The 27,978-nt window shown below is 33.0% G+C and overlaps 11 protein-coding genes and 2 non-coding genes across 13 annotated transcripts; 3 read left to right on the plus strand and 10 right to left on the minus strand.

Moving 5' to 3' along the window:
• The first annotated feature begins 94 nt into the window (after window positions 1-94).
• Window positions 95-1,180, plus strand: BX664DRAFT_319760 (PUA domain-containing protein). The gene is made up of 5 exons (XM_051543001.1): window positions 95-149; window positions 252-404; window positions 476-573; window positions 629-833; window positions 905-1,180. The coding sequence occupies exons 1-5, from the start codon at window positions 139-141 to the stop codon at window positions 984-986; spliced, it is 549 nt and encodes a 182-aa protein (XP_051404430.1). The 5' UTR covers window positions 95-138; the 3' UTR covers window positions 987-1,180.
• An 870-nt stretch (window positions 1,181-2,050) lies between these two features.
• BX664DRAFT_319761 (uncharacterized protein) lies at window positions 2,051-4,400 on the minus strand. The gene is made up of 2 exons (XM_051543002.1): window positions 4,248-4,400; window positions 2,051-4,106 (listed from the first exon to the last, which is right to left on the minus strand). Exon 2 carries the CDS (start codon window positions 4,100-4,102, stop codon window positions 2,213-2,215), a length of 1,890 nt encoding a protein of 629 aa, XP_051404431.1. The 5' UTR covers window positions 4,103-4,106; window positions 4,248-4,400; the 3' UTR covers window positions 2,051-2,212.
• Window positions 4,401-4,643: 243 nt separating this feature from the next.
• Window positions 4,644-6,071, minus strand: BX664DRAFT_319762 (DHBP synthase RibB-like alpha/beta domain-containing protein). The gene has a single exon (XM_051543003.1). The coding sequence runs from the start codon at window positions 6,031-6,033 to the stop codon at window positions 4,723-4,725; it is 1,311 nt and encodes a 436-aa protein (XP_051404432.1). The 5' UTR covers window positions 6,034-6,071; the 3' UTR covers window positions 4,644-4,722.
• Window positions 6,072-6,430: 359 nt separating this feature from the next.
• On the plus strand, window positions 6,431-6,502 carry BX664DRAFT_t1. The gene has a single exon. It is a non-coding gene; the product is annotated as a tRNA-Met (tRNA).
• A 1,640-nt stretch (window positions 6,503-8,142) lies between these two features.
• On the plus strand, window positions 8,143-11,249 carry BX664DRAFT_319764 (putative integral membrane protein conserved region-domain-containing protein). Its single transcript, XM_051543004.1, has 3 exons — window positions 8,143-9,750; window positions 9,871-11,039; window positions 11,102-11,249. Exons 1-2 carry the CDS (start codon window positions 8,173-8,175, stop codon window positions 10,777-10,779), a joined length of 2,487 nt encoding a protein of 828 aa, XP_051404433.1. The 5' UTR covers window positions 8,143-8,172; the 3' UTR covers window positions 10,780-11,039; window positions 11,102-11,249.
• Window positions 10,895-11,831, minus strand: BX664DRAFT_8471 (ribosomal protein L31e-domain-containing protein). Its single transcript, XM_051549763.1, has 3 exons — window positions 11,441-11,831; window positions 11,104-11,342; window positions 10,895-11,041 (listed from the first exon to the last, which is right to left on the minus strand). The coding sequence occupies exons 1-3, from the start codon at window positions 11,533-11,535 to the stop codon at window positions 11,010-11,012; spliced, it is 366 nt and encodes a 121-aa protein (XP_051404434.1). The 5' UTR covers window positions 11,536-11,831; the 3' UTR covers window positions 10,895-11,009.
• Window positions 11,832-12,720: 889 nt separating this feature from the next.
• BX664DRAFT_319770 (S-adenosyl-L-methionine-dependent methyltransferase) lies at window positions 12,721-13,643 on the minus strand. The gene has a single exon (XM_051543005.1). It carries the CDS (start codon window positions 13,593-13,595, stop codon window positions 12,771-12,773), a length of 825 nt encoding a protein of 274 aa, XP_051404435.1. The 5' UTR covers window positions 13,596-13,643; the 3' UTR covers window positions 12,721-12,770.
• A 484-nt stretch (window positions 13,644-14,127) lies between these two features.
• Window positions 14,128-15,864, minus strand: BX664DRAFT_254931 (uncharacterized protein; the record flags this gene model as incomplete). Its single annotated transcript, XM_051540393.1, has 7 exons — window positions 14,128-14,611; window positions 14,676-14,773; window positions 14,970-15,004; window positions 15,087-15,195; window positions 15,270-15,405; window positions 15,504-15,613; window positions 15,682-15,864. Coding segments are annotated over 7 exons (1,155 nt in total), but the record flags the coding sequence as incomplete, so codon positions are not given.
• Window positions 15,865-16,017: 153 nt separating this feature from the next.
• BX664DRAFT_319775 (uncharacterized protein) lies at window positions 16,018-17,338 on the minus strand (the record flags this gene model as incomplete). Its single annotated transcript, XM_051543006.1, has 7 exons — window positions 17,145-17,338; window positions 16,983-17,057; window positions 16,848-16,909; window positions 16,704-16,775; window positions 16,547-16,642; window positions 16,199-16,494; window positions 16,018-16,133 (listed from the first exon to the last, which is right to left on the minus strand). Coding segments are annotated over exons 1-6 (580 nt in total), but the record flags the coding sequence as incomplete, so codon positions are not given.
• A 728-nt stretch (window positions 17,339-18,066) lies between these two features.
• On the minus strand, window positions 18,067-19,266 carry BX664DRAFT_255787 (thiamine diphosphate-binding protein; the record flags this gene model as incomplete). Its single annotated transcript, XM_051540431.1, has 3 exons — window positions 18,067-18,670; window positions 18,730-19,049; window positions 19,141-19,266. 3 exons carry the CDS (start codon window positions 19,264-19,266, stop codon window positions 18,067-18,069), a joined length of 1,050 nt encoding a protein of 349 aa, XP_051404438.1.
• A 1,259-nt stretch (window positions 19,267-20,525) lies between these two features.
• Window positions 20,526-20,607, minus strand: BX664DRAFT_t18. Its single transcript has one exon. It is a non-coding gene; the product is annotated as a tRNA-Ser (tRNA).
• Window positions 20,608-22,756: 2,149 nt separating this feature from the next.
• Window positions 22,757-23,877, minus strand: BX664DRAFT_254329 (uncharacterized protein; the record flags this gene model as incomplete). Its single annotated transcript, XM_051540362.1, has 3 exons — window positions 22,757-22,937; window positions 23,013-23,457; window positions 23,541-23,877. Coding segments are annotated over 3 exons (963 nt in total), but the record flags the coding sequence as incomplete, so codon positions are not given.
• Window positions 23,797-24,568, minus strand: BX664DRAFT_319787 (uncharacterized protein). The gene has a single exon (XM_051543007.1). It carries the CDS (start codon window positions 24,300-24,302, stop codon window positions 24,018-24,020), a length of 285 nt encoding a protein of 94 aa, XP_051404440.1. The 5' UTR covers window positions 24,303-24,568; the 3' UTR covers window positions 23,797-24,017.
• Between the last annotated feature and the right edge of the window lie 3,410 nt (window positions 24,569-27,978).

The raw sequence follows: 27,978 nt of genomic DNA on the forward strand, positions 1-27,978 counted from the left end.
ATCGCATTTAAGATGACTGCTGTTTTTTAGGGAAAGGAGACACTTTTGGTAGATTTGATTCAACTTTTTTTTTTTTTTTGCTTTTCTTTTTCCTTTCTTTTCTCTTTCTCAGGGTATCTATCAGTCTCTTTGGCAACAATGTTTAAAAAGTAAGTCATAGTATTTTTTTTAAAAAAAAAAGAAGAAGAAAATATATGCTTTTATATTATCGTAGTACTCATTTATTTTATCCTTTCTTTGGTGGAAAATAGGTTCAGTTTCAGTACTGATATTGCAGGTCAAAGTCCTCTCAAGTCATCAGTACAACGCGCGATCCGTACAAAACTTCAAGAACAATATCCAATGTTGGAATCTGTATTGGAAGAACTGATCCCAAAAAAGACACCTATTATACAAATTAAAGGGTAATTGATATTACATATATATTATTATATTTGCTTGATTCATTTACTCTTTCCTTTTTTTTTTTTTGTAGTCATGAACATATTTCGTTTTTATCAGTTAATGGTGAAATATTATTTTTCCAACACTTTGATGGACCTTATTTCCCTACACTTATTTTACTTCATAAATGTAAGTATTGACATAATTTGACAAACGATTACTCACAATGATATTCTATTTTCAGATCCCGATATCCTTCCCAAACTTCAAGTGGATCGAGGGGCCATTAAATTCGTGTTATCTGGTGCCAATATCATGTGTCCTGGTTTAACTTCCAAAGGTGCTCGTATAGATGTGGATTTACCTGAAGGTGCAGTTGTCTCTATCATGGCAGAAGGAAAGGAAAATGCTTTAGCTATTGGTTTACTAAAAATGAGTACTGAAGATATGTAAGTAGAAAAATATAATATAATATATATATATATCAGATGCATTTACTTTTTTTTTATATCAAACATAGTCGAAAAGTAAATAAGGGAATTGGATGCGACAATATTCATTACTTAACGGATACCCTTTGGAAGGAATTGGTACCTTTGTAGTGATCATCTTCAATTAGATTTAATATGAATGGATTTTATTTTTTATTCGTTATTAGATTCGTTTAGTTGTTTTTTTATATCTCTTTTTTTTTTGATATGATTGTTGTATTAATTGGCTAAAATAAAGTATTGATTTACAGGATGATGAACATCTTGATTTAATCAAATATTATTTTGAAAGGGTACGATAATTATATTAACTAGATGTCTCGATAGTTATGAATTATGGTCGTCATATAGATAACAGTATTTTCTTTTTTTTTAAAAAAAAAAAATATCCAAGAGCAACGAATGATTGATCAAGTATGATTAAAATAAAATAAAAAAGAAAAAGCTATGGTTACACACATATACCTTTATCAATCGAATATTTGTAGATCTTTTTGATATCTTGGCATCATAATATAAAATGACAGGTCAGACAAATATAAAAAAAAACACACTATCACCATGGTAGACATAATGTCATTCAACTATCATCGTTATCAGCGCCACCATAGATTCATTATCAGAATCATACATTGAATGCAAGAAAAACCGAGGTGGAACAACGTCTTTTTTTTTTTTTTTTTTTTTTGAGACAATACAGATCGGTCAATAGTAGACAAATGCTCCGATGAGTCCAACTTATAAAACCTGATTCGTTTGATTGAATTCAATCAAGATTTATTTGTTTGTTTGTAATCATCATGTTTAAAGCGTATCTCATTATGTTTATTACTTTGGTATCCATCATCCATGCTGGTAAAAAAAAAAAAAAAAAAAAAATAGGATTTTAGTTTACAAACTTATCACCCTCTTTTTATTTTTTAGCCCCTGTCGATCAATCCATTTCACAAGAAATAACAATGCCTAGATTGCATTTGACAGCTGATGAACTTGATTCCTTCAAAAAACGCACAGATCATTTCATTAAAAACCCTTTTCCCATCATCCCAAAATATCAGGAATAAATCATCATGATATAAATAAAGTGAATTCAAATTTCATCTTTTTATTTGACAAATATAAGTGAGAAAGGAATATGATATAAAGGAAGGAATAAAAAAAAAATAATAAAGAGTATAATATATAATATATGAAAAAGATAAAAAAAAAAAAAGGATATATAAAAGATATAAAAACGAAATAAAAATAAACAGAATGACGAATAAAATCAGATATAATATATAAATATGTATATAACTATATAATAAGGAATACATAAAACAAAATAATAATAATAATTAAAAAGGTAAAAGAGGTTCCACAGGTGATCTACGACTTGGTGATTTGGAATCTATCATAAAGTTATTACTTGTGACAGTATCAGACGGTTGGCCCCAAAGATTCGATAGTATAATTTCTGCCGTCAAAAAGAGAACTTGCCAGATACGGAATAAGCAAGAGATGTATGATAATGTATTAGCTTTACGATCCACTCGATAATCTGACGCCATTTTCATTACTAATTCTGAAGTCGCTACTAGTTGATCTGTGAAACCCAAAGTTCGATGATTGATCCACGTTGACTGAGATGAAGATGCTGATGCATACTGTTGTTGTTCAAACGTCGATCCATAATTCATTCGTTCGTCGATTGGTGATGAAGATGGTGATGCCACAATATCAGCTAATGATTGATAAGATGTCGGTAATCCGTTATATTTTATCATGGTAGTTTGTTGATATCCATTCGAAGATGTTTGGTCTGAATTTGATTTGTCATCCATTCTATTGTTACAATCTTCTTCGTCGTTCCATTCATTCATGTCGTTGCCATCCATATTGTCATTGTTTTTTCTATCATCAGATAATCCAATATGTACATTGTCACTATTGTAACTTTCTTGATCATCATCGTCCATCTTTTGCATGATAGTTGAAGGAGGTCGTCCACGTTCAGATGAACGATACCAGTGCACTAGTTCAGATGATAACCCAGCAAAATAAAGAGGTTCAGTATTCGATGATGTTAAATCGTCTTCTTGTTGCGATTCCATTTGTAGATCTTGTTGATAGTGATGAGAAGAAACAGGAGAATAGACATGTTGATGTTGTAATAGAGAATCCACTTGATTTTTCATCCATGCATTTTCGTTCAGTATAGTTGAAGACGGAGAAGTTGTTGTTGGTGGTGGTGATGGTGATGTTGATAAAGGTAATATAGATGTTGAAGATGACACCATAATAGGAGGATCAGGAGCAGACATGATAACAATACCATCATCCAGGATCTCACCATCATCCTCAAACATTTGTCCATCGTCCATCCATTCCATGTGCATTGATTGATCCAGATACCGAAGTTGATGATCATTCTCGTCGATGTAACCTTCTTCTTCTTCTTGTTGTAATAATGGTGGTGTAAACATAAAATCATCCCCTGAAAGTAAGACCATGGGACGAACATGAGGTATACCCAATAAAATTTGTTGTGATTTGCTGTACATACTATGAAGGTGCCAACTTTCCAGGAAGTTGTAAGGTGCTCGTTTACGATGTTCTGGATAACTTTGGCGTGAGAATTTGTTGATGGTCGCATGGAATGCACGATTAGCCGTCTCAAAGTCATCATCAGTGATATTTGTAGTGGAATACAATGTTTTGTCAAAAGGTTCAAAAGTATAAGCAGCATGTTGAGATTGATAATACTGATTTTGATAGTCATATTGAGAATGGTCCTCCGCTTCTTCAAATCCTTGATCATAGACAAGATAGTCAAGTTGTTCTTGTTGTTGTTGTTGTTGTTGTTGTTGATCTTGATATAATTGTTGTTGTAATTTTTGTTGTTGGTCCCGTTCTTTTTGCTCTTGTTGTTGTTGTTGTTGTTTCTGTTGTGTACCAAGTGCTACAGTCTTATTTTGAAGTTGACCAAGGAAAAAGAAATCATCCTCATCATTACCATGGGTATCACAGTTTTTGTCAGTATTTTGTGAATTGAGTGTTTCTTTTGGAGTTGGAGGAGGAGAAGTACGTTGAGAAGTAGAATTTTGTTCAGTATTTTCTTTATAGCAGGAATTGGAAGGAGCGTGATTGGTAGGTGGTGAAGGTGGAGTACTACTAACACAATAGGCATCTTGTTCACATACTGACACTTCTACCCCTGACGAATAAGGAGGCGGGACGTATAACATTCAACTAACAATATGATAATATAATAGAAATGAATTAATAATATTACTTTTTTTTTTTATATTATATAAATAATAAAAAGTCCAATCCAGTTTGTTGTCGCTGTTTTTTCTTAAAAAAAAAAAAAGATATATATGTATTCCTTACTGTTGAGTATTGTAATTTGGACAAATAGATAAGAGAGAGCCAGAGAAAAGAATGAAGTACGAACGTGTGTATACAATGAAGAGAGTAAATATGTTTGTACAGATGTTTGATCAAATATTTACAATAATATTGAAGAAAAAAAAAAAAAAAGAGAGAGAAGAGAGAGAGAAACGGAGAAGAATATCAAAAAAAAAAAAAAAAAAAAAAAAAAAAAAAAAAAAGAGAGAGAGAGAGAGAGAGAGAGAGAGAGAAAGAAACGGAAAAAAATTGGGGGGTTTTGTTTCCTTTATAGCTGCAAATAAAATAAAAAAAAAAGCATGACCTTTTTTTTTTTTTTGAGATAATCTTATTTTGAACACAAGAATATTTACTTTATTTCAAATGAAAAAAAAAAAAAAAAAAGAGAGAGAGAGAGAGTTGGGAGTAAACTAAAGGGTAAAATACAATATATATATAAAAATCTATAAAATCTAATCTAAATAGTCTTGGTTGCTGCTTTTCGTAATCTATTCATCACTGCCATACCTTCATCGATTTCAGGTACACCTTGAACAAAGATAATATCCACACCAATAGTATCCATTTCACGTAAACCTTTAAACATCCCTCTTGCCACTTCATCAGGATGTCCTTGTCGTCCCATTTGTAATGTAACATATTCAATTTCATCCAATTTACTTGTTTGTCGCCACTCTAGACTATCACCATCTTCTACTATTTTCAGAATACCCACTTTTTGAATACCGATGCCATTTTTCAAGAGTTGTTTCAATTCATCCTGCCATATCGTTTCAAATACTTGTCTTTGTTGTTGTTGTTGGGTATCATCATTATTGTTAATTATCATCTTATCATCTTCAATTAAAACCACCATAGCTTCTGGTGAATAATGTCTATATTTCATTCCAGGTGTCGTTGGTGCCATTTCCAATGCTTGATCAACAAAATGCTTTCGATATACTTGTAGTCCATTCATACCTTCCATTTGTTTCAAAACTTCGTATGTCACACCACCAGGTCGTAAAATAGCAGGAGGTTGTCGTAATCCATCCAATACTGTACTTTCAACACCTACATTACAAGGTCCACCATCCAATATCAAAGGAATCTTCGTATTGAGATCATCAAATACATGACTTGCTAATGTTGGTGAAGGTTTACCAGATGAGTTTGCTGAAGGTGCTGCCAATGGAAATCCACAAGATTCAATCAAAGCACGAGCTACAGGATGAGATGGGAATCTTACTGCTACCGTAGGTTGACCACATGTCACTGTTGAAGGAATCAAAGGAGAACTTGGAAGGATAATCGTCAATGGTCCAGGCCAACATCGCTTGATAATGGGCATATAAATATCAGGAATCTTGTTATGTGGTAAAATACTTTCCAACATTTTCAAGGACGATACATGTACAATAAGTGGATTGTCTTGAGGTCTATTCTTGGCCGCAAAGATCTTGCTCACAGCTGAAGCATCCAATGCATTAGCTGCAAGTCCATATACAGTTTCTGTTGGTATACCAATTGCTTCACCTTGTGCTAACCATTTGACTGCTTGTTTGATGGCTAATTGATCGCTGGTGTTATTGATAATTGAGATCGCATTCTGTTCTCCAAATTCACATGAAGACTCCTTGAATGTAAAATGAGAAGGATCTACTTGTAACACATCTGTTTTCATGTTGTAGTGTGATTGTGTACTAAATTTTCGTAAAGTGGAGGAGGATAATGTACAAGTTGAATATAAACGCCGAACTATGGTATTGAGGTGTAGGACCACACGCATCAATTATCTACGGAAAAGAAACGAGATAAAAAAAAAAAAAAAAGAAAAAAAGGTTGAAAAAAAAAAAAAAAAAAAATAGAATAAAATTCGGTGTTCAAATATGGAAGGCTTTGATTCATCTTAACTCTTATATACTAGAAACAAAGTATAATCGGTATTTTTTCAATATTAGTAGTATTTTGGAGGGGATGATGGTGAATAATTTAATGATTAATGATGATGATTCATTAATGTAAATGATTAAACAAAGGATGATGCTAAAGGCATGCATATACATATAGTATGGTAATCCTTCATCATTGGATATAAATAGCCGCGCGGCATTTCTCTGACCAATTAAAAGAGAGCATTTTAATTTGAGCTTGATATACTACATTCCAGTTCAATTTTCATCCATAGCTTGTTAGCTCAGGGGAAGAGCGATGGGCCCATAACCCATAGGTCGGAGGATCGAAACCTCCACAAGCTACTATCTTTTTGTTAAAACTTGAACTTCTTTCGGAGTATGAATTGATGTGATCTATAGTTTAGTATTTAAAGACCTGTTAAGATTTTTTTTATTTCTTGGTGGTGTTAAGTGATTTTTTGGTTTATAGGTTCAAAATTGAAAAAGTAATTCGGATGATTGAAAGAGAATAAGTTGTTTAGTGAGCACCAGTACTTGATTACGCAAGCGCACGTATAAGTAAAGAGATAAAATAAAACAAAAAGTAAAGTAAAGAAAAATAAAGTCTTGTTCCAAATTTGGAAAGTAGAAGTAGAGTAAAATTGTTCTGACTTTAAATATAGAAAAAAATGAGCCAATCAAAAGTAATAATCCACAATTCAGTTAGGGATGGATGAATAGACCTTTTATTAAAAAAATAATAACCAAATTGACAGAACTTCCTCAAAAAAAAAAAAAAAAAAAAAAGGAAAAGAGATATGTATAAAGAAAAATTAACTATATGTTTTTTATTTTTTGTGCTCAACAGATGATTGTTTTGTGGAATGGATGGATGATATTATCAATATAATGATATTGATGATGATTGATCGTAGAGAGCACCAGTTCGTTTATAAAAAAAGAATAAAATATAATATATGATGATTTATAACATGATTTAAAATATAGATGTCTTGTAATGATCACACTTGATGATGATCAAATAAAATAATAATAACTTGAATATAACTTGATAATAAAATAATAAATATAAAACTTAAGATGATTGATTTGTTAAGAGTGGCCAAGATGATTATACAATCTTTTATTGATTTTGATATAATAAAACTTTGGCAAAGAGAGAAAAATATATTAACTACTGGATGTATTTATATACAAAAACTAAAGATTATTTTTAGATGATTATGATTAATCATCATGAGAAACAATGAGAAAGTAAAAATGGCGAGGATTGGTGAATTGGTAAGAATTGGTAAAATGTCAAGATTTTGACAGATAGCAAGATAAAAAAAAAAAAAAAAAAAAAAAAAAAAAGACTAATTCATACTCAACTTCAAAGGTTGATTTCATCCTAACAGACCAAAGATGAACGTGTGATAATGATAACTCTTTTTTTTATGATGATCACTTCTTATAATGGATGATCAGTTGTTTTTAATATGCAGTGAGTATTAGTTCTATGCAAAGAAAAATAATATTTCTTTTTGTTGTTTGATTTGATTGTTGTCCAAAAATAGAAATCGGTTGGGAATTGATGATCGTGACAATAATGATAATAAAAAAAAAAAAAAAAGAAGCATTGTAATGAAAATAACAATTATTTAACCCAAAATAGAAACCTTTGGAGGAAGAGAAGTTAATCATTTACATTTAAATAAATAATATGTAAATGATTAATATAGAAAAAAAAAGAGAGAAATGGATAGAAAGTATTATGTGAAGATTTGATAAAAAGAAGAAAAAGTATGTAATGACTGTTTGAAAGAATTAAAATGATGATTTTTGTATAAATCTACAATACAATATAATACAGTATAAAAATCATTTTCATTAAAAGAATAATGAACAATATTTGAAAAAGGGAAAAAGATAGAAAAAAAAAGTCCGAAGAGCTTAGCATTTCTTGACTCTATTGATCTTTTCTTTTTTTCTTTTTTTCTTTTTTTTTTTTACTTTTTCTTTCTATTTCGTTTATGGATTGGATTAGTGGTTTACTATGTTATTTTTTGGGCGCGTTCACTTTTATTCCTTTGGCATTATGGATTACACAACTTTACATGTCGATACCTCCTTCTCCTCCTCCGATTAGTACAGCAAAAGAAGTAGACGTTACAACTTGTCATAATTATGGTACAAAAAAAGGCTGGATTCGACTTTCTTCAAATTATCAACCAAAGTCACCAACAAAAAAGAAACAAAATAATGGTGAAGGTTATGGTGTACTTAAACAAGGTATTCTCAAGGTATATAACAACGAAATGCAACAACACTGCGAATGGACTATTGATTTGAATCACTATCATGTCTCTATCTATCCTCCAGGTCGTCAAGAACATACTCTTTTCAGTCGCTCAGTTGCTTTACGCTTACAACGAAAAGAAGGAATAACTATCAACTGTGATGATATTGTAGGTTCAATACAGGACAAGGAAATATTCTTCTCATGCTCTAGACCTATCGACAAAGAAGATTGGTACTTCGCTTTTATATCAGTCTCCAACTCTTCACCCAATCATCCTCATGCTATTCCTTTTGACCCTATGGCTGTAGCATCTCTCATCACTTCTATTGGTAAACAAAAACAACAACCATCAGATACTGACCAACATCAAATACCTTGGTTCAACGCCATCTTGGGCAGAACGTTTCTCGGCATATATAAAACAAGACGATTACAACAAATAGTACTGGAAACTTTGACGAAGAAAACAAAAAAGATGAAGACACCTGGATTCCTTGGCGATATTCAAATACGTAGTGTAGATCTGGGTCATTCTATACCTTTTGTTACACAACCTACACTTGTTGCTCTTCATCCTGATGGTACTTTGGTATTGGATGCTCACGTAAATTATACTGGTGGATTCAAAGTTGTAGTAGAAGCCAACGTTGGTGGCACTTTTTCTATTCGTGTTCCTTTGGTTCTTTCCTTGACTCTCCGTTCTCTCTCTGGTACTATTCGTTTCAAAATCAAACCTCCACCAAGTAATCGATATTGGATTGGTTTTTGCACAATGCCAACAATGAAATGGTCTATTGTTCCCGGTGTCTCCAACTGCAATGTCAAGATATCTATGATTACCAAGATTATTGAAGCCAAAATTAGGAAGATGATGACTGATAATATGGTTTTACCAAATATGGAAGATATACCTTATGCAAATTCGGATGGATTAGGTGGTATATTTCATATTTCGACAGATACTAATAACAACTTGATGGATGGATTAAGTTTACACAATGACAGTCGTGCTAGTGATGATGATTTGGATTCTTCTTTACAACAATCATTTGTCATCAACAACTCGGACGATCAAAGTAGTATATCAATGGAATCACAATCAACCTCTAGTAGTACGAATAATACACCTTCTCCTTCATCTGGTAAATGGTCCAAATTCTTCACTACTCGTCTACGAAAGAATACTGGAACATTCCCTGTGTCAACCGCGACAGCAATATCGACAGCAATACATCAAAAGTCCTCAACAATTGATCTCAAAGCGACAATGGAGCAAGAATCAATGACTGGATTAAAGGATATCGTTCAGGTATGTTTTTTTTTTGAAAATAAAAAAAGAAGGATGATACTATTTTGTATTTTTTTTTTTTTTTTGATAACGTATAAGTTTTTTTTTTTTTTTTTTTTGTCCCTATATTTTTTATTCTAGTCTAATCAATCACAACGAAACAGCAATGTCAAAATACGAAAAGAGTATGTTGTGGAAACACCAAAATGTGAACTCAATGACAAGGAAAATAGTACTGACAACGAAAACGATAGTGATAATGACAACAATAACGAAAATGACAATGACAAAGATGAAATAACAGATCCATATTCTTTATCACCATCATCAACATCTACAACTATTTTAGTATCATCAACATCTCTCACAACGGAACAAACAACAGCACCGTCTTCTTTGAATGATGACACAACAAAAGATGATGACAGCGCGTCTATTAGTAGCACAAAATCCAGTCGTAGAAAAAAGTTATACAACGCAGCAGGTTATATCTTCTCCAAAGGTAAAGGATTGGCAGGTGATTTGCGGGAATATCGACATCAGGACCTACAAGTGAAACGGCAACAATCTTTACTGCAATATTCGGATCAACTTCAAGATATGCGGCGACGATGCAATGAAAATACCTCTCGACGATTATCAACATCTTCAACGTCTTCCTCCAGTATTACAAACGATAGGATGTCATCAAATTCGACGTTGACCAAAAAATCCATCCCACCGTTACACTTGATACATAATGAAGATTGTCCACCAGCATTACCGTCTCGCAAAAATGGAGTTTTGGGTGATTCATCAGTGGAAATTTTCCATCATCAACAACCAAGTGAAGAAAAACCACAGTTACCACCTCGTCTTCCACCACGTACCTTTGCTACTACTCAATCAACATCAGTATCTCAACCTAGGAATCCATTGAATACATCAATCTCTTCAGCACACTTGCCACAATGCTCAACACTTGAATTAATCGACACTGGCGAAAACAACGACATCACACCATCACAAGACTTAAAATCAATGCAACAAAAATATCCAAGTGTAGAATAGACATATATCATAGTGTATCCATTCCTTTTATATATATATATATTTCTCCATTCCACTCGTTTGATTACACATTCCCCTTGTTTGATTAGTCTACTATATTCCCCTGAAACAACTATAAAAAGATGATTTATATAAATGAATCGAAAATGTAGTTCATTTATTTCTGAACGATCAAGTCCTATCTAAATCCATATTAGGGAGGTGAGGGTTGTACATGAGTAATAGATGATTTATTCGTCGTCAACAACGGTAGTTTCGAGACCTAATACAATAAAAAAAATAGTGAATGAGTCTATGTTCATCTATCCATAATCATTTACTTACCCTTGAAAGAAGCAACAGGAACATAGGTGACATAAGAGTAGAGCTTTTCCTTGGCATCTTCATCATCATTACGCTTACGAGCGATACGAACACGGATACGATGATCAATGTGCTTGACACCACGAGCCCACAAAGCCTTGTTCAAAGCAGGATCGAGACGGACATCAGAGGTACCCATAGCCTTTTGGGCAAATTCCTTGACAGCCTTGACAGCATGAGGAACACGCTTTCTCAAAGCACTTTCCAAAAAAAAAAAAAAAATAATGGTGAGATCGTTTTTCATTGTCGGTGTTCATTGATGTGTGTGTCTATATCGAATGTCTTCATTATATCTTACCGGCCGAAAACACGCTTGTGCATGTGAATGGTGTATTCACGAGTAACGACATCAGCGAGGGTGGAACGCTTGGTGTTCTTTTGATCCTTGGCCATCTAAAAAAAAAAGGACATAATGAGCATTCTATTTCCATCCATCCATCCATTCATCCATCCATCCATCTATCTGTCTATCAATGATCAAACTCGTTTTGGTTCGTTTCCTTCGATCGTTCCTTCCTATGGATCACAGATGACTTACTTCGTAGCGGTTTGGAAGAGGAAAGGGAAGTTGTCATTGTCATCCATGAGTTCCTTTTTTCCACAGGACCAACCCAAGTGGGCGGTTTCAATTTCCGACAGGGGCTACAAGGAACGGCTACAAGTGTGCAGGACACATTGACCACTTGTTGTGTTGGTTAAAAGAGAGTGTGAAAGATACTCTTTTTTTCTTTTTTCTTTTTTTTTTTTTTTTTTTTTTTTTTACAAACAAAAAGAAAAAAAAAATAGGAAGAAGTCTACCCTATTTGTTCATCTTTTTATTCAAGAAAGTAAACTTTGTCTTTTCATTTCTCGCTCAAGAATGACCATCATCATATCAAATTCGAATTGAGCATTGATGAAATTATTCTCTTTCACTTACCTTAATAATAATTTATAACTTACCTCTCAATTTATAGAGTAAATTAAAAAACGAAATGTCAATATCATCATCTCTCATCCAATCATCATCATCATCCAATAAAACGAGCACCATTAGATTCATCTCAAAAAAGTAACATCATATCATCTAATCCCGTTTTATCGCTTACATTACTACCTATTCTGTAATGATCGCTAAAAGATTTCATCGATTTTTCAAAAAATCGCCTGATGACCCCTCGACGATTCATTTTTACAGCTAAAATTTAGCTGAGGAATTTGAAAATTTTGGCTGTAAAAAATAAACTTTTCAAAAAAAAAAAAAAAAAAAAAAAGTGATCCACAATCCTAAATAGTCCTAATAATCCTTTAAACTCATTTTAAGCCTAAATCTATCATCATATCGTAAAATTATTACTATTGTATATATCATCTACGACTATCTTTTTTTTTTTATTAATAAATCAAAATACTTTTATCATTAAAAATGTCACGTTAAATGATAACGACGATAACAGTAAGGATAGGAAGCAGGTTGAATGTACACAATATAAGCAAATATCATGATGATTTTTTTTTTCGTCATTGTAACAGAGATATTAAAGGATTTCCTTTTTTTTTTTTTTTTTTTGTTCTCTCAGAAAAAAAAAAAAAAAAAAGGTGCAACTTGTTCGTTTCTTTTTTATTTTTTATTTTTTATTTTTTTTTGTTCATGCATCATCACGAGCCAACACTAATACACAAGCCCATTCAAGATCAATCAATGTGTTTTCCTTATCAGTTGTTTGCAATAAATCGGCAATGTTCTCAATGGCATCATCCACAGGATCAGGCCCAATGTTACCATGATGATCCTTCTTGTAATTGACATAACTAGAAGCCGTCTTGAGAAAGTTTCCAAAATCAGCCAGCGACATTGTCTTTTCCATCAGACTGCCACATGGTTTGCTGATGCCGGTGATATCTTCTGAAGAAGGTGAAATATAATAATCAACAGTGCTAAAAGGGAAAGGAATATCTCGATACATGTTGATGATGTATTTGATGTTTGGATCACTGTATGTTTGGATAGGGCCATCCATTGCGAAGATGCGTTTGATGATCTGTGTCGCTGCTTCATGGTTCTTGATGATTGGTAAATAATAACCCCACACTGCCAACGTGCCCCCTGGCTTCAATACTCGCTTGACTTGCTGGAAAAAACTGGGATGATCAAACCAATGGAAGGCGGTGGCCACAGTGATCATGTCCAAACTATGATCATCAAAGTCTAACCACTCAGCACTGCCTACACTGTATGTCACATTGTCCTTGGGCGTAGCATTATTAATCATCTCCTGTAAACGATCAACACCATATACTTGTTTAAATCGATTGGATAATGCGATCGCTCCTTGTCCAGTACCTGTTCCTACATCAAGTGCCTTATCATACTTACCCTGATGAAAATCATAGATAAGCGAATACAAACGATCAGAATACGTAGGTCGAAATTTTGAATAAGAATTGCCTTCGTAGTTCACTTTGTTTGACATGGATGATCGTTCGTCTTCTTTTTTTTTTTTTTTTTTAAAAAAAAAAAACCAAGTTGGAAGTCTTTATATACATACAATGGATTGTGTGACCAGTGAACTAGTACAAATATGGAAATAAGTTACGTAATTGAAATCAAGCATAAAAATAGACAAAAGGGCATCATCTAGGTATTTATTGATACACAAGATACAGTGTAGTAAGGGAGAAGTGGTAACTAATAACTAATAATAATACTATATTTCTATTTCAAACACCAGTACTACTTGGACGAAGAAGGGTAGAATGTTGATCATCGTTCAGTAATCTATCCATATCTGTTGTTTTTGTTTCCCGTAAATCCAATGCAGAATGTGAACTGTGATATGTTGTCGGTCGATCTACTGAAGGTGAATTGAATGATGACATGGCTTCACGAAATCCAAAATCCATTGAATTTGAGGGAGATGCATTATGCTGTTTGTCGAATGCAAATAGTCGTAATGCGGTGACGGCTTGTACGTTTTGTTTATCCACAGCCAGATCGAGAGGCGTCTATGTTAACCAAAAAAAAAAAGGAGAGAAAGGAGATATCATCAACATCAATAGTTTCCTTTTTTTTTTTTTTTTTTTTTTTTTTTTTTTTACCTTTCCATCTATATTTTTCATATCTGCTTTGGCATGCCGTTTTAAAAGACAAAGTACAAGTCGTACATTGCTGGATATTGCTGCATGGTGTAAACTAGTATTCCCATCTTCATCTTGTTGGTTGACATTGCTTGACCATTGTAGTAAAAAGTCTACCAAGATTTCATCACCTTTCTGCACTGCTTTATGAAGAGCTGTTTGATCCTTATCGTCCGAATTTCTATAATCTACGTCCGCTCCTTTTGCAAGCGCCCAAAGTGCATTAGGAAGATCAGATTGTGCGATACTATTCCAGAATTCTTGATTGATATTTTGTTGATCCAAACCATTTTGCTTTTTGACGAAAGATCGTTTCACATATTTTTCGGTGATCCACAAGTCGCGTTCATTTCTAAAACAAAACAAATATACATGAGATATTTTCGTGCTTTCACTTGATTTCATTATGAATATACCTTGAAGATGATGGTGTGATTCGGAAAGTTTCCATATCAGGTGGTATATATTCTTGATAAATCTTGTTGGCGGTATTGTTCCCAATTCGAAGCATGACCTACACATACACAAAAAAAAAAAAAAAAAAAAAAAGATCAGTGATGATCATCCATTTTTGACAAATGGAAAAAAGTAAGAAAAAGCAAAATACTTACTTCAATAACTTCAGTTTCCCATTTATCCAAAACAATAGCTCTGACTCTGCTAACGTGGACACCAAGACTACGATGAATTCCAGAACATTCAATACAGACAATAATCCCAAGATTGGTACTTGCCCACTCAGGCTCTATATAATAATCATATATAAAAGCGAACCTTGATATGAGTCCGATTTATTTTATTCATCATACCATTTTTCTTATTCTTACCTTTTGCACCACAATCAGCACAGACCTCATTGCCAGGAGTTTGTCGAAGTTTTTGTAGTAGTTCACGATTATCATCTGAATCCTTTGATTTCGTGGATGAAGGTCGACTCTAAAAAGAAAAAAGGACCAAGTGACTCGACTTAATTTCTGTATAATTATTCCATTTAAATTCATTGTCCTTACCCCTTTCTGTGTAGGAAGAGTCCGTAAAGATCGCGTTGGTGCCTTGTCAGAATTGAGAGCTAATTGATTTGCTGTACGTATAGAATCCACCCATTCTTGCATGTCACGTTCATTTTCTGCTTGTAGTACAATCACTCTACAGTAATGGATCAAAAAAAAAAAAGATTCATCAGGTTATATTGTTGATCGATTTCCATCTTTTTCAATATTTGCTACTTCCATTTAGTTACTTACCTCATTGGAGAAATCAGTTCAAAACAGAAGCGTCGATCGTAATTATCACTTGTCTTGACACTACAGACCCGTAGATTATAAGTTTGTGGTTGATCTTCTTCTCTGGAGGACTACCATTTATAAATAATATGAGATCAGTAAAGATGGGAATAAAAAAAAATTCACTGTTGAGATTTACCTTTGGTCCACGAGTTGTACATATGAGATCTTCACCATCGATCGCATAATATTTACGATTCCAGCTTTGTAAAACACGACCACCTCTACGTTCAAACAAGTATCCAGATTTTGAATTTGTATTGCTGTTTGATTTAGATAATGTTTCAGAATAACCATTGTCTTGTATTGGATTATAATTGTCAGCTAAGTTCTAAACAAAGTAATGACAAGGATGATATTAATAATAATAAAAAGAGAGACTGTGTAAATGCACTTGAAGCCACAAAAAAAAAAAAAAAAAAACTCTCCACTTACTTGTGCGCATAACTCTTGATAAATATTGCTTTCCATAGCTTCTTCTGAGTGCCTTTGTCTTGACTAATATATTGATAAAAGATGATACATGTGTTTTTATTTGTTAGTGATGAGTGTTGTGTAAGTTGGTAATATAACATACGTCATGAAGTAATCCTAGAAAAAAAAAAAACAGGTTAGTGTGCTTTAGATAAAAATAAGGCTATTTTTTGAATTCGTACCAGTGAGATCGCGCATATAAGGTTCGAGATCTTTCAATATTTCATAACTTTGATGATGAAAAACAGATTCTGTATAGATGTAGGCCATCACCTATAATAAGATCAAAAAAAAAAAAGGAAAAAAAAAAGACCATGAGGGTATTTATACCTTACTAGGTTCAATGTTATCCTAAATTTCCACTTACGTTTTCCATATAGTCCACTTTCTTTTTCGCTTCAATAGAATTCAGATTGGAGACATATTCCAAATAGAGTTGATGAAAAACCTTTCTAGCATCACCTAATTCTCTAGCAGCCTTTCATTGAGGTGAGTATCATTTTTTTTTTTTCAATTTTGTTATCACTTACCTCGCCCAGAGTCGGATCTTTTGGTTTTTTGGCCATATATTTTGCTAATGCTGTATCAGCTTCATCACTAGCTTTTTCAAATCGCCTTTTCAAATCCTGTATAATATAGACATATGAATACAGATCAAACAAGAATAGTTGTAAAGAGTCAACTTACTTTAATAGGATAAATAATATCTTTGACAAACGTTTCCAGAGGATGAATAAAGGTATCGGCAACATGAGCATTCTAAATAATATAAATATCTGAATATATATATATTATCTTTCATTTCCATTGGTTTTATATAGTAAAACTTACAAACATAGATCTGCATTTTTCAACTTCAAACATAGATTTTCCAAACTTTTCAAGAGCATAAGCTATATATATATATATAAATTCAATAGAATAAATAAAATGTCTTTTTTTTTTTTTTTGATTGTGTAGTTTTACCAACAATAGGGTCATCCTGTGAATGAGCAAAGGTAGTGAACTCACGTGCAAGTTCCTGTTGATGTTGACTATAAGCTAAACATGATGTAAAAAAAAAAAAAAAAAAAAAAAAAAAAAAAGGAAAAATAATTAGGCAATGAAATAAATTAGATGGTAACTTACAACTTGATAGTTCCATTTGAGACCGAGTGAGTTTGATCAACATCTTTAAAGATGTTTCAAAATTTGATAAGGATTCTTCATGGGAGTTAACGCGTTTTCTAAATGTAGGAGAATCCTCTAAACAACCACGAAGGTCAAGTGCAGGCATTGATGGAATGTATATGTCTACGTCTATAAAATAAAAAGGAAAGAAGAATTAAAAAAGAAAAGGAGGGTCTCACGTCCACTTTTTCTTTTCTTTTTCTTTTTTTTTTTTTTTTTTTTTTTTGTTGGACAGGTAATTTCATCTCCGATATTCAATCATGCTCTTAATAATATAACAAGAGATATGTATTCTATATACTATTTTATGACATATAATGATTAGATGATTGATTTGATTTAATAGAATAATCATCATTATTTGATAGCTTCCATGTGATTGGAGGAAAAAAAAAAAACAATATAATAGAGACTTATTTTTATTTTCTCTTTCTTTCTTCTATAAAAAAAAATATTTGCTTCTATTTGACTGATTCCTTGTTAGTATCTTCTTCTTTCCGTTCACCTGATCACACGCGACAGAACACTCCCATTCTTGTTTGTGATTCTCGTTTCCCCGTTTTTCCTTGCTGTCCGTGTTCTCGTTTTGCCTCTGGTTGTTGTCCTTTGCCTCTCCTGTCTGTCTTCCTTGATCCTTAGATCCTTGTTTGTTCTTTTCTTTTCTTTTCTTTTCTTTTCTTCTTTTTTTGATAAGTGCATATATACAAATAATATTTAGTTGATCATGACACTAACCATTTTCCATTTCTTCTTTTCAAACAATGAAATGGAGGGTGGGGAACGAAATATGTTGATCCAATGTAGACATTGATTAAAAGTAGTATAATAAATTTTTATTTTGTCTAAATAAGATGATGTTAAAAAAAAAAGTAACTAAAATCTATGATGATGATGATGATGATGATGATGATGACGGTGATGACGATGATGATGAAGAAGAGGGAGCAAATTCATCTGTGGGGTAATATTCAGGGTACTCTTTGATCAATCGTTCCAATTCCTCTTTTTGGCGAATCAAATTAGGCGTCATTTCATCATAAACGTCAGTAAACATATGTTCCAAAGCAGGCTTCTTCTTCTTTTCAGCAGCAGCAAAACTTGTCAGTACAGATTGTTTGATTTGTTTGCGCCAGGTATCATCTTGTTCTTGATTCCACCACTGTTTTTGTTCCAAGTAACGACGAAGACGGGTAATAGGGTTATCAAATTGTGCACGTTCTTCCACTTCTTTGCGATCACGGTATTTTGTAGAATCATCTGAAGTACTGTGATGTCCAATACGATAAGTCATAGATTCAATAAGGATAGGTCGTTTTTCTTTTACAGCAATATCCCTTGCAGCTTTGGTAGCATTGTAAACAGCCCACACATCATTGCCATCCACACGAATTGTATCAATACCATAACCAACTCCACGACTAGCGATACCATCACCTCGATATTGTTCAGAAGATGGTGTTGAAATAGCAAAACCATTGTTTCGACTAATAAAAATATTAAATTAGAATATATATATATGTATGTATGTATTATAAAAACTTACCAGAAGAAGATAGTTGGACTATTAAGAGTAGCAGCCATATTGAGACCAGCATGGAAATCACCTTCAGAAGCAGCACCTTCACCAAAGAAACATATACTACAAGCATCCTTTCCAGCCAATTTGAAAGCATAAGCAGCACCAGCAGCTTGAGGAATTTGAGTACCAAGAGGTGATGAGATGGTTTGGAAATTTAATTTCTTGGTACCATAATGAATCGGCATTTGTCGGCCTCTACCATAATCCAGTTCGTTTGAGAAGCATTGATTGACAAATTCATCTATAGTAAAACCGCGGTATACAAGCATAAAGGATTCACGATACTAAATATATATATAATTAATGGTTAATCCTATTTTTTTTTTTTTATCCCTCTTCAATCAATCATCAATCTAAGAAATATGTATAATTTACCTGACCAAATATCATATCTTCTGGTTGTAAAGCTGCAGCTGTTCCCATAGTAGCTTCTTCACCATAATGAGTCATATAAAAACTAATACGACCTTGACGTTGTGCTTCATATAGAATACCATCCATAATATATAATTGTGACATTTTCTTGTAAAGATTAACAGCAAATTCTTCAGAGATATTGGGTTCATGACTCTTGTTCAACACTGTTCCAGTATGATCCATCACCCGATAAGCTTTCAAAGGTTCAATATTTTGTACAAAGGTCATATCACTTGTGAATTTATCTTCGCTTGCCCATTTGGATCCAACCTTTTCCTTACTTGCTTCAATAGCGTGTACATTGGCTGAAGTAGCACTATAAAATGCCTATATCAGAAAATAAAAAAAAAAGTTAAGAATAATCTCAAATTAATGAAAAAAAAAAAGGTCTTGAACGTACTTTCCCACTAATAGATAAATAATAATTATTTGTTGTAAGACTACGTAATGGACGTAAAAAAGTAGATCGTAACATATGGCGGGGTAAGGAAAGATGAGAAAAAAAAAATAATAATAAAAAGAAAAAAAAAAAATAAGGAGAAAAAGGAAGAAAAAAAAAAAGGTAAAATCAATGGCAGATAAAGATTTTTTCACACGGTAGATTTTATCTCCGCATGTTTTCCCGTGAGAATTTGGGGATTGTCAAATGTGTCAAAAATATGCAATGCATATAATCCCTCTGATATAGCAACTGTTGAATGAAAAAAAAAAAAAAAGATTTTATAAAAAAAAAAAAAAAAAAAATAATTTTATTTTCAATTTTTACTTTCATTTTTACCTCCGTTTTTTATTTTCATTCTATTTTATATTTTTTTATTTCACTTATTATTTTCGTTTTCATTTTCTTTTTCATATTATATTTTTTAACCTTAAATTTCAAATAGTATAAATACCCTACCTTTTTCCTTTATTTTTCTTTTTCTTTAGTTCAATCAGTCAATATTTTATATATTTTTTTAAATAAAAACATCTTTACATCCCTACTTGATTATATTGTGGATTATCTATTTTGATTGGCTCACTTTGTTCTATATTCTAACTCAGAACAATTTTACTCTACTTCTACTTTCCAAATTTGGAACAAGACTTTATTTTTCTTTACTTTACTTTTCTTTTTTATTTTATCTCTATTCTTATACGTGTGCTTGCGTAATCAAGTACTGGTGCTCACTATAAACATTATTAACTTTCAATCATCCGTTTTACTTTTTCAATTTTGAACCCAAAAACAAAAAAATCACCCAACACAACTTTTGCTAATGCTTTCCTTTACGAAAAACAACAACTACAACAACAAAAAAAAAAAATTAATAAACTATTTCCTCTTCAAAAGTGTAAAATGGCGTCAGCTACAGGATTCGAACCTGTGCAGGCAGAGCCTATGTGATTTCGAGTCACACTCCTTAACCGCTCGGACAAACTGACAAACCGAATTCGTGTAAAAATTAATTGATTATGAACCTCATCAATAATTTCAACCAATCATAACCAAGCATTGGCGATCTGGTGTCACATTGTCTCAATTTATTCAGGAAACCAGGCTAGAAATCCTGATTCTCGGTTTTGTCTCTAGTTTCTTTTTTCCTTATCTTTTTTACTTTTGACTTTACTTTTCTTTATTTTTACGTTTTTATACTATATCTTCTGTAGCTTCAATATTGTCGTATCAGCGTATTTCGTAACCATATGCGTAAAATAAAACTAAAGAATGCATTCACAAATAAAGAATAAAAAAAAATACATTGTAAGATGGAATCAATTACATTGACATGTAACAAAGTAGTTGGAATAAAAATAAAAAGTTTTATTAAATAAAAATATAACTACTAAAGACTACTAATTGATATACTATAACTAAAGTTATTATAAAGAAAAGAAAGAAATGAAAAAAAAAATAAAAATTAAAAATAAAAGTACGGACTTTGAAAGTTATTATGCTCATGTTCTTTTGATACTATCAAGAAAGATATAAATCAATGTATAAACGTTCCAGGGCAACTAATATAATGAATCATTACACATATGATGATTCATCACATCAATGAAAAATAAAATACTAATAAGATTATACGCCCTGTATGACAACAGTATTACAAACCAAAACAAAAAAAAAAAAAAAAAAAAAAACAAAAATAAAATTTGATCACCAATCATAAATATAGTATGATGATACTAGTATTACGCATCACTCACCACGCACTTATATATAAGACCAACAAAACCTTTTGTGTAGATACTTTGTCTCTTTTTTAACTATTTTCAAATAAAAAAAAAGAAATTTCACAGACTTGTTCTCGTCTCCTTTTTTTTTTTATTTTAACCACACAATCTACACCAATTCCACAGCCATGAAGGTAATGGCACTAGAAAGTAATATGAAATAAAGTGTAAATAAATGTAAATGGAAGGATAGAATGAAGTGAATATATGCTATTTAAAAATAAAAGCGTTTTATTTTGTTAAAAAAAAAGGATGATGAAAAAAAAAAGGATGAGAAAAGAGAAAAAAAAAAAAAAGAAAAGGAAAAAATAGGAATCTTCGGGCGGAGAAGCATAAAAGAACCTATAATTTTATTTTAAGCATAAGAGTCATAATCAATAAAACATAAAAAAAAAGTTAAGGAATGTACTTACCGTGATAAACACGGTTCAAATAAAAAATGAAAAAAAAAATAAATAAAATAAGGACAAAAAAAAATAAAAATGGAAAGAAAGACAAAAGGAAAGAAAAGGGCATGAAAAAAATTGGGGATAATTTAAAATTTCAAAAAAAATAAAAAAAGTCATATTTCTAATCCGCTATCACGAAGCTACTAGCTATGTTAACTAATATCTATATTTGACAACATAGGAATTTCCCAGACCAAATCCATTGGAGTGACGAGATGCTTGATGTGTTTGTCCTTTACATCATCCAATAAACCAAATACACCAGCAACTTGCGTTGTATCCAAAAGAATCAATCCAGGGTAAACACCACACCGACAGTTCCAGTACGAGAATATATTCGATATTGTGTTGTCCCCATGAACCATTCCAATCAATGCTTGCACTGCGACGAGATCCCGTTGTACACCAGCAATCATAGCAACACAGAAGAAGAGAACCTTGGCATAAAAACTGAAACAAACAAATAAATAAAATGGTAAGTCAGGACAATAAAAGAATAAGTTTTTTTTTTTTTTTTTTTTTTTTTTACTTACTGTCTACCAATTTCATCGCGGACGATCGCATTGTCAATGGCACGGATGTTACGATTACCTTTCTTCACCGAGACTTTTTCTAATGCTGATAGTGAGAGGAGGCGGCAATAAGGTCTTCGCTTTTCCCAGAAATACTGTTGATGCATTAGCTGGAGAAGCTGCAAGACACTTCAGCTTTTTGTTGTAGTTCATTGACGACAGTTCTTGCACAGCGAATTCTATTATGTGGTATCCCAAGATAAAATAAACATATGTAAGTTATATATATGTATAAACAACCATTATTTGGATTTAATACTTACGAAGACTTGCACCTACGTTGGACTTTGATAGATTCCTCTTCTTGTAAACACCAATTACCCATTAACTTCACTATCTTCTGTCTTTTCTTGTTCTTTCCATAGACCTGCAGGAGTATACGTTCATAGGCCCAAGATGTTGAACGATATACCATATATGTCCCAAGTAGTGCATCGTAATAGTAAATACCTTCCTCTTGATCGCCTTCTTGGTCATTGCAATATTCAAACAATTCTGGAATCTGTCCATGGATCTACAATCACAGCAAATAATGATTATGTTAATACCACGTACTAAAACAATCTCTGATATTTTTCTTTTCTATTACCGTCTTATAAATGACAAGTCGTAAGGTCGGATTTCCCACCGCAAACATAGATGACAGGCCAACAACATGTCGTGCATAACTTCTTGAGCCTTTTTGTCCAGCATATGAGGGAGAATGAGCGTTGGCACCACAAAAAGCAAGAAATCCATCCAATCCACTGCACGTCCTTTTCTTGCAAAAATGTCGTCCCAGTTGCCTCCAAAAACTTCAGAAGGTATATTGCACCTGGAAGAGAGCATAGCTTCGCCAACATTAACGAGCTTGATACCATCAAGGAAGAAGGGGAACGTTTTCCATGCGCCACCAGCAACGTTTCTGTCTGGAATCATTTCATTGACATTAGGTGAACCAAAAAGATCTTTCAATTGTTTCGTCAGACCATGACCCAAAAGATGCATTTCTTCCAAACCAAAGAAACTCGGCCCTTCGAAAGTGTTGAGAAATGCTACAGGAGGAGAACTTTTGATTCCAAACTATACAATTAATATGGAAACAATTAATAACGATTGCCTTTTTTTTTTCCTTTACTTACATAGAGCTGAGGTTGACGGAAGTCATTGACAGTACGCAGAGAATAGTGTGATGAACGACCAGGAAAGTAGATACCATATCCTTCGAAGCTTGATCCTTTCATAACACAACTACGACAACCAGATTTTGACGTATGTCCTGAGTGATTCATGGTATCCGCAATAGCAGGGATATCGCCTAAGAATGTCATGAGATGGACTTTGTAGTGAATAACGAGACTATCACTGGTCTGAACCTTGATGCCAAGTCTGGATAGAAGATCGAGTTCCTTGTAAATTGGTGTCAAAAACGTATGAAGGTTGCCAGGCTTCTTTGTTCCGGAAATCACGCATATTTGATGCAAGTTGTGGGTCTTGTACCTATAATAAAATATGTATATCAGTTTAGCTTGTACTTTTAATTTTTTTTTTTTTTTTTTTAAACTTACATATTATCTTGGCTGTGTCATAAACCGGTGCTGTTGTATTATGTCAATCAAAGAGATGACCATACCAAAACATATAGTGTAAGCGCAACTGGACTCGTTGAATGGAGGGAAACACAAGAAAGAAAGTAACAGTATAAGACCACAGAAGAGAATGACAATAGATCAATAAGACCAACCAAATGGGAAGAGACAAACAAGATAGAGAAAAGACCAAAGACATGGGAAAATATCTTCAAAAAAAAAATCATCACCATAACGAAGAGAGCTGAGAGAAAAGGATAGGGAGTCCAGCCAAGTAGGAAAAAAAAAAGAGATTTTGAAGAAAATCCCATCGCAATGAGAGATAGATGAGAGAAAGTAAAAGAGAGAGTTTAACCAAGTAGAGAAAAATAAGATGACACACCCATTGTCCTTGTTATTTCAAGATGCTGATTTCTACCACTTCTTCCGTCAGGAATCGCACTTGTTGGTTTGATCGCTCCATTTCCAAACGGCAATGATATCCAAAGTCTTCCTCGACCGATATTTGACTTTGTAATGTTAGTGGGAGTACGAGGAGGAGCACAGAATGAGGTTGAGTCTGAAGTTTAAAAAAAAAAAGTGATTAAACACGAAAGAAAAGCAAACAAAAGGAAATTGAGTAGATTTTTCTTTTTATTCTAATAACTGACCTTGAATCGACTTTGACCTACCAACCATAATACTTAAAACAGGGAAGAGCACACCAATCGGTTTTGCTTGACTACTACAACGTTTTGGATATAACTCAACAAGTGATGGAGGAAAAGATACAATGATAGATATCAGCACAAACACAAAGTCGTCCATCTATTTTGTAAAACCAATAAATAAAAGAAAAATAAAACCTTGGTCGGGATGAAGTAATAATTGAGATACAGTTTGTTCACTGATAGAGGACGCAATTTCAGAAATAAGATGTCGCCAAAATAGGAAATAAGATATCGTAAGGATAGAGAATGGATGACAGGAAATCAGACGAATAAAAAAAAGAATCGGACGAGGGGAAAAGTAAGTTGGGAAAAAGAGAGACAAAGGAAGAGCAGAATTGAAAAAGATTAGTAAATCGAATAGAAGCATCATACTTTTTTTTTTTTTTTTTGGGACTTACACAGTAAACATCAACACGTATTTGTTACATGGAGGAGGGTCTTGCCAGGTTTCCAGGTCTGCTACCAAATTTCACCATGTTCATGAAAAGATATCGGATATTTCTGGAAGCATTTGTGTCCCGCTGCCAGACAGTGAGGCAGTTACGACAAACTACCACTGAATACATGCGATTACCTTCACCCAATTGCAATCCATCCAAGGTCTTTTTTCCGCATCCAGAGCACACTTTCGATGTATTGTATTCATCCATATGGATGAGTACGAGACGTCCTTGACTGTCCGCCTTCTTCAGAAGTCTTCGGCATTTATCTGCTAGTTGGCTATGCTTGTTTTTGAAGGTATTACGACCAAAGGTTGCATTTCCAAAGACCACCACTGGAACTTTTGATAATTGAGGTACGGTTGCAGACTTTTTCCATTTTCTATATAAGAAAAAAAAATTAATATCACTGTATTTTCGATCAGTCAAACTTACGGTTTTGATGTATTTCTTTGAACTGGCGGATTTGTTCGGTTATCATTGCTACGCCGTCTTGACATACTTTGCTGTACTGGTTGTTGCTGCTGGTGTCGCCGTTCCTGCGTTCGCCGTTTTCGTTTTCGTCGTCTTCTAGTGTTGGGGTTATACTTTTGTCCACCATCTATCAATATATTGACCATTAAATTTTCTAAGCGTTGGCGCCCTTGATAATTTAAAAATTTGAGACCTTGAATGTCACGCCGATCATAAAATTGTTTGATCATGATAAAAGCAGCCAACGTTGAATTAATATATCGCTGTATTCCGTCCATACGTGTCGTTCGATTGGTATGTATCTCTGCTTCAAGTGCTTGCAATTCTGTTGATTGGAGGCATTGATTTCTTTCGTCGATCGTTTGTACCCAGCATCAGTGTAAAATTGAGCTGTGTTTAGCCGCCGGATTTCATGACTATCATCTAATTAAAAAAAAAAAAAAAGTGGGTCAGAAAAGAAAAGAAGAAAAAGTCTTTGAGTAAATAATATATCACTTACGTATAACTGTGTCATCAATCACATCGTGAGCAACTGTAGGAGGGACAGGAGAGGCAGGAGTGGGATCAGAGACAGTAGTGTTTGTGGGATGGACAATAATAGAGTCATTCTTGAGTTCCATGCGTTCATGAAGGGAGCCCATTACATTGATTTCAGTAGAGTTGTTATCGGCAGTGGACGAGGTATCATATGTGACAAGAGGTTGCGATTGATATTCATGAGTATCTGTCAAAAAAAAAAAAAGAATAGTTCAGTAAACTTTTTAACAATATTGGTTTCATTTATGGTCGTGCTTACCATCACTGTCTCCATCACTATCACTTTCGCCAGTTTCGTTATCACCATCACCATCGCGCGCGAATTGATGTTGTGCTATATGTACATATATATATATGAAGAAAAATAAGTCAGTAAACTTTTTCAACAATATTGGTTTCATTTGTTGTCTTGCTTACCTTCACCAATGAGCATTTGCTGCTGTTTGTATCTTCTTTTACCCAAAATAATTTCTTGAGGGGTCATGCCTTGTTATTCATTACGCTTTTGGATTACTTGGTCTTGTGTGATTTCCAACACTTGCAATATCCAGTCATCAATGATTTGATCCATGAGGTACAAAATAACAATTGGTTATTGTGAATATAAAATAAGCATAAAGCGAGAGTGATCAAGAGAGAAAAGAAAAGTATTGCTTAGGGACATGCAATGTACACTTTATTCAATAAAAAATGACGGAATTCAAAGAATAAGATGTCGCAAAAATAGGAAATAAAATATTATTTAGTCAACATATCCATTTTTTTATATTTATTTATTTTAACTTACCTGTAGGGAAGCATTAAATACGTCCTCCGAAGAGGCGATAACATATTTTTATATGTTGCTGTACAGTTAGATATTCACTTTGAACACCAAGAGAGATTTCAAAAAGAAAAAAAAGAGAAAAAGAAAAATAAAATAGCACTTTTTTATATTTCTCACTTGATCAAGGAATAAAATAAACCTGGCAAAAATATCTCAGAAGAAAAAAAACAAAAAAGAACTATTATGCAAATTTACATTCGTTATCGATCGATCGAATATCTCAGTTAATGAAAATAAACAAAGAAGACCCGAGTAGATGTATTTTTTTTAAAAAAAAAAAAAAAAGAAAGGAACTATTATGCAAATTCACATGAACATCACAAGATATGAATATTACATTAGTATACCCTTGTCTTAATTGTGAATATGATGATGATACAATATAAAAAATATAGTTATTTTTTTTCCAAATATGGCCTGTTGAAAAGAATCAGCTAACAATCAGTCATCAATCATCAATCATCAATCAATGACATACTCTACTGACATCTCTAAAGCGATATCTGAAAAACTGGTAATGCGACATCCATTTTGGGAAAGTACGATTTTTTATTTTATAACATCACGAAAAACATTTTCTTGTGACCCTACAAAAAACTTTGAAAACACTGTTCCCGCCAGCATATTCATCAAAAAGCAAAGAGTCATTATATCAGGTGCAAAAATGCAAGCATGTAATTATGACGAAAAAAAAATAAATCATCCATGATCCATCATCACATTTCATTCATCATTAATATACTCTACCGACAACTTGGGAGCGATCTTTTTTTGGCACACGCCAGATGGTTTTCGACGTATTCATGCAACAAGTAGATTTCAAAGTATACGCTCGCCATCCCAAAATCATATAGGACGCCATTTTTTAAAAATATGGTCGCTTCACGCCTGTTTTGGATTGTATTCATGTTTTCCTCCATTACCTAACTGTCATCATCTCCGTAATAATCATCAACATCAACATCAACATCATCATCATCGTCATTGCCGTCGTCGTTGT

Source organism: Halteromyces radiatus, assembly GCF_025201355.1.
Source record: "Halteromyces radiatus strain CBS 162.75 chromosome Unknown BX664scaffold_1, whole genome shotgun sequence".
Lineage (NCBI taxonomy): Eukaryota > Fungi > Mucoromycota > Mucoromycetes > Mucorales > Cunninghamellaceae > Halteromyces > Halteromyces radiatus.

Bases quoted from the DNA above. Each gene is read 5' to 3' on its own strand.
- BX664DRAFT_319760 (XM_051543001.1), top strand. The intron at 405-475 runs GTAATTGATATT...TTTTTTTTGTAG, and splicing joins CCTATTATACAAATTAAAGG to TCATGAACATATTTCGTTTT. The intron at 834-904 runs GTAAGTAGAAAA...TATCAAACATAG, and splicing joins AAAATGAGTACTGAAGATAT to TCGAAAAGTAAATAAGGGAA.
- BX664DRAFT_319787 (XM_051543007.1), bottom strand. From the start codon at position 24,302: ATGGGATTTTCTTCAAAATCTCTTTTTTTTTTCCTACTTGGCTGGACT.
- BX664DRAFT_319770 (XM_051543005.1), bottom strand. From the start codon at position 13,595: ATGTCAAACAAAGTGAACTACGAAGGCAATTCTTATTCAAAATTTCGA.
- BX664DRAFT_319761 (XM_051543002.1), bottom strand. From the start codon at position 4,102: ATGTTATACGTCCCGCCTCCTTATTCGTCAGGGGTAGAAGTGTCAGTA.
- BX664DRAFT_319762 (XM_051543003.1), bottom strand. From the start codon at position 6,033: ATGCGTGTGGTCCTACACCTCAATACCATAGTTCGGCGTTTATATTCA.
- BX664DRAFT_8471 (XM_051549763.1), bottom strand. From the start codon at position 11,535: ATGGCCAAGGATCAAAAGAACACCAAGCGTTCCACCCTCGCTGATGTC. The intron at 11,343-11,440 runs GTAAGATATAAT...TTTTTTGGAAAG, and splicing joins CACAAGCGTGTTTTCGGCCG to TGCTTTGAGAAAGCGTGTTC. The intron at 11,042-11,103 runs GTAAGTAAATGA...TTATTGTATTAG, and splicing joins TCCTGTTGCTTCTTTCAAGG to GTCTCGAAACTACCGTTGTT.
- BX664DRAFT_319764 (XM_051543004.1), top strand. From the start codon at position 8,173: ATGGATTGGATTAGTGGTTTACTATGTTATTTTTTGGGCGCGTTCACT. The intron at 9,751-9,870 runs GTATGTTTTTTT...TTTTTATTCTAG, and splicing joins GATTAAAGGATATCGTTCAG to TCTAATCAATCACAACGAAA.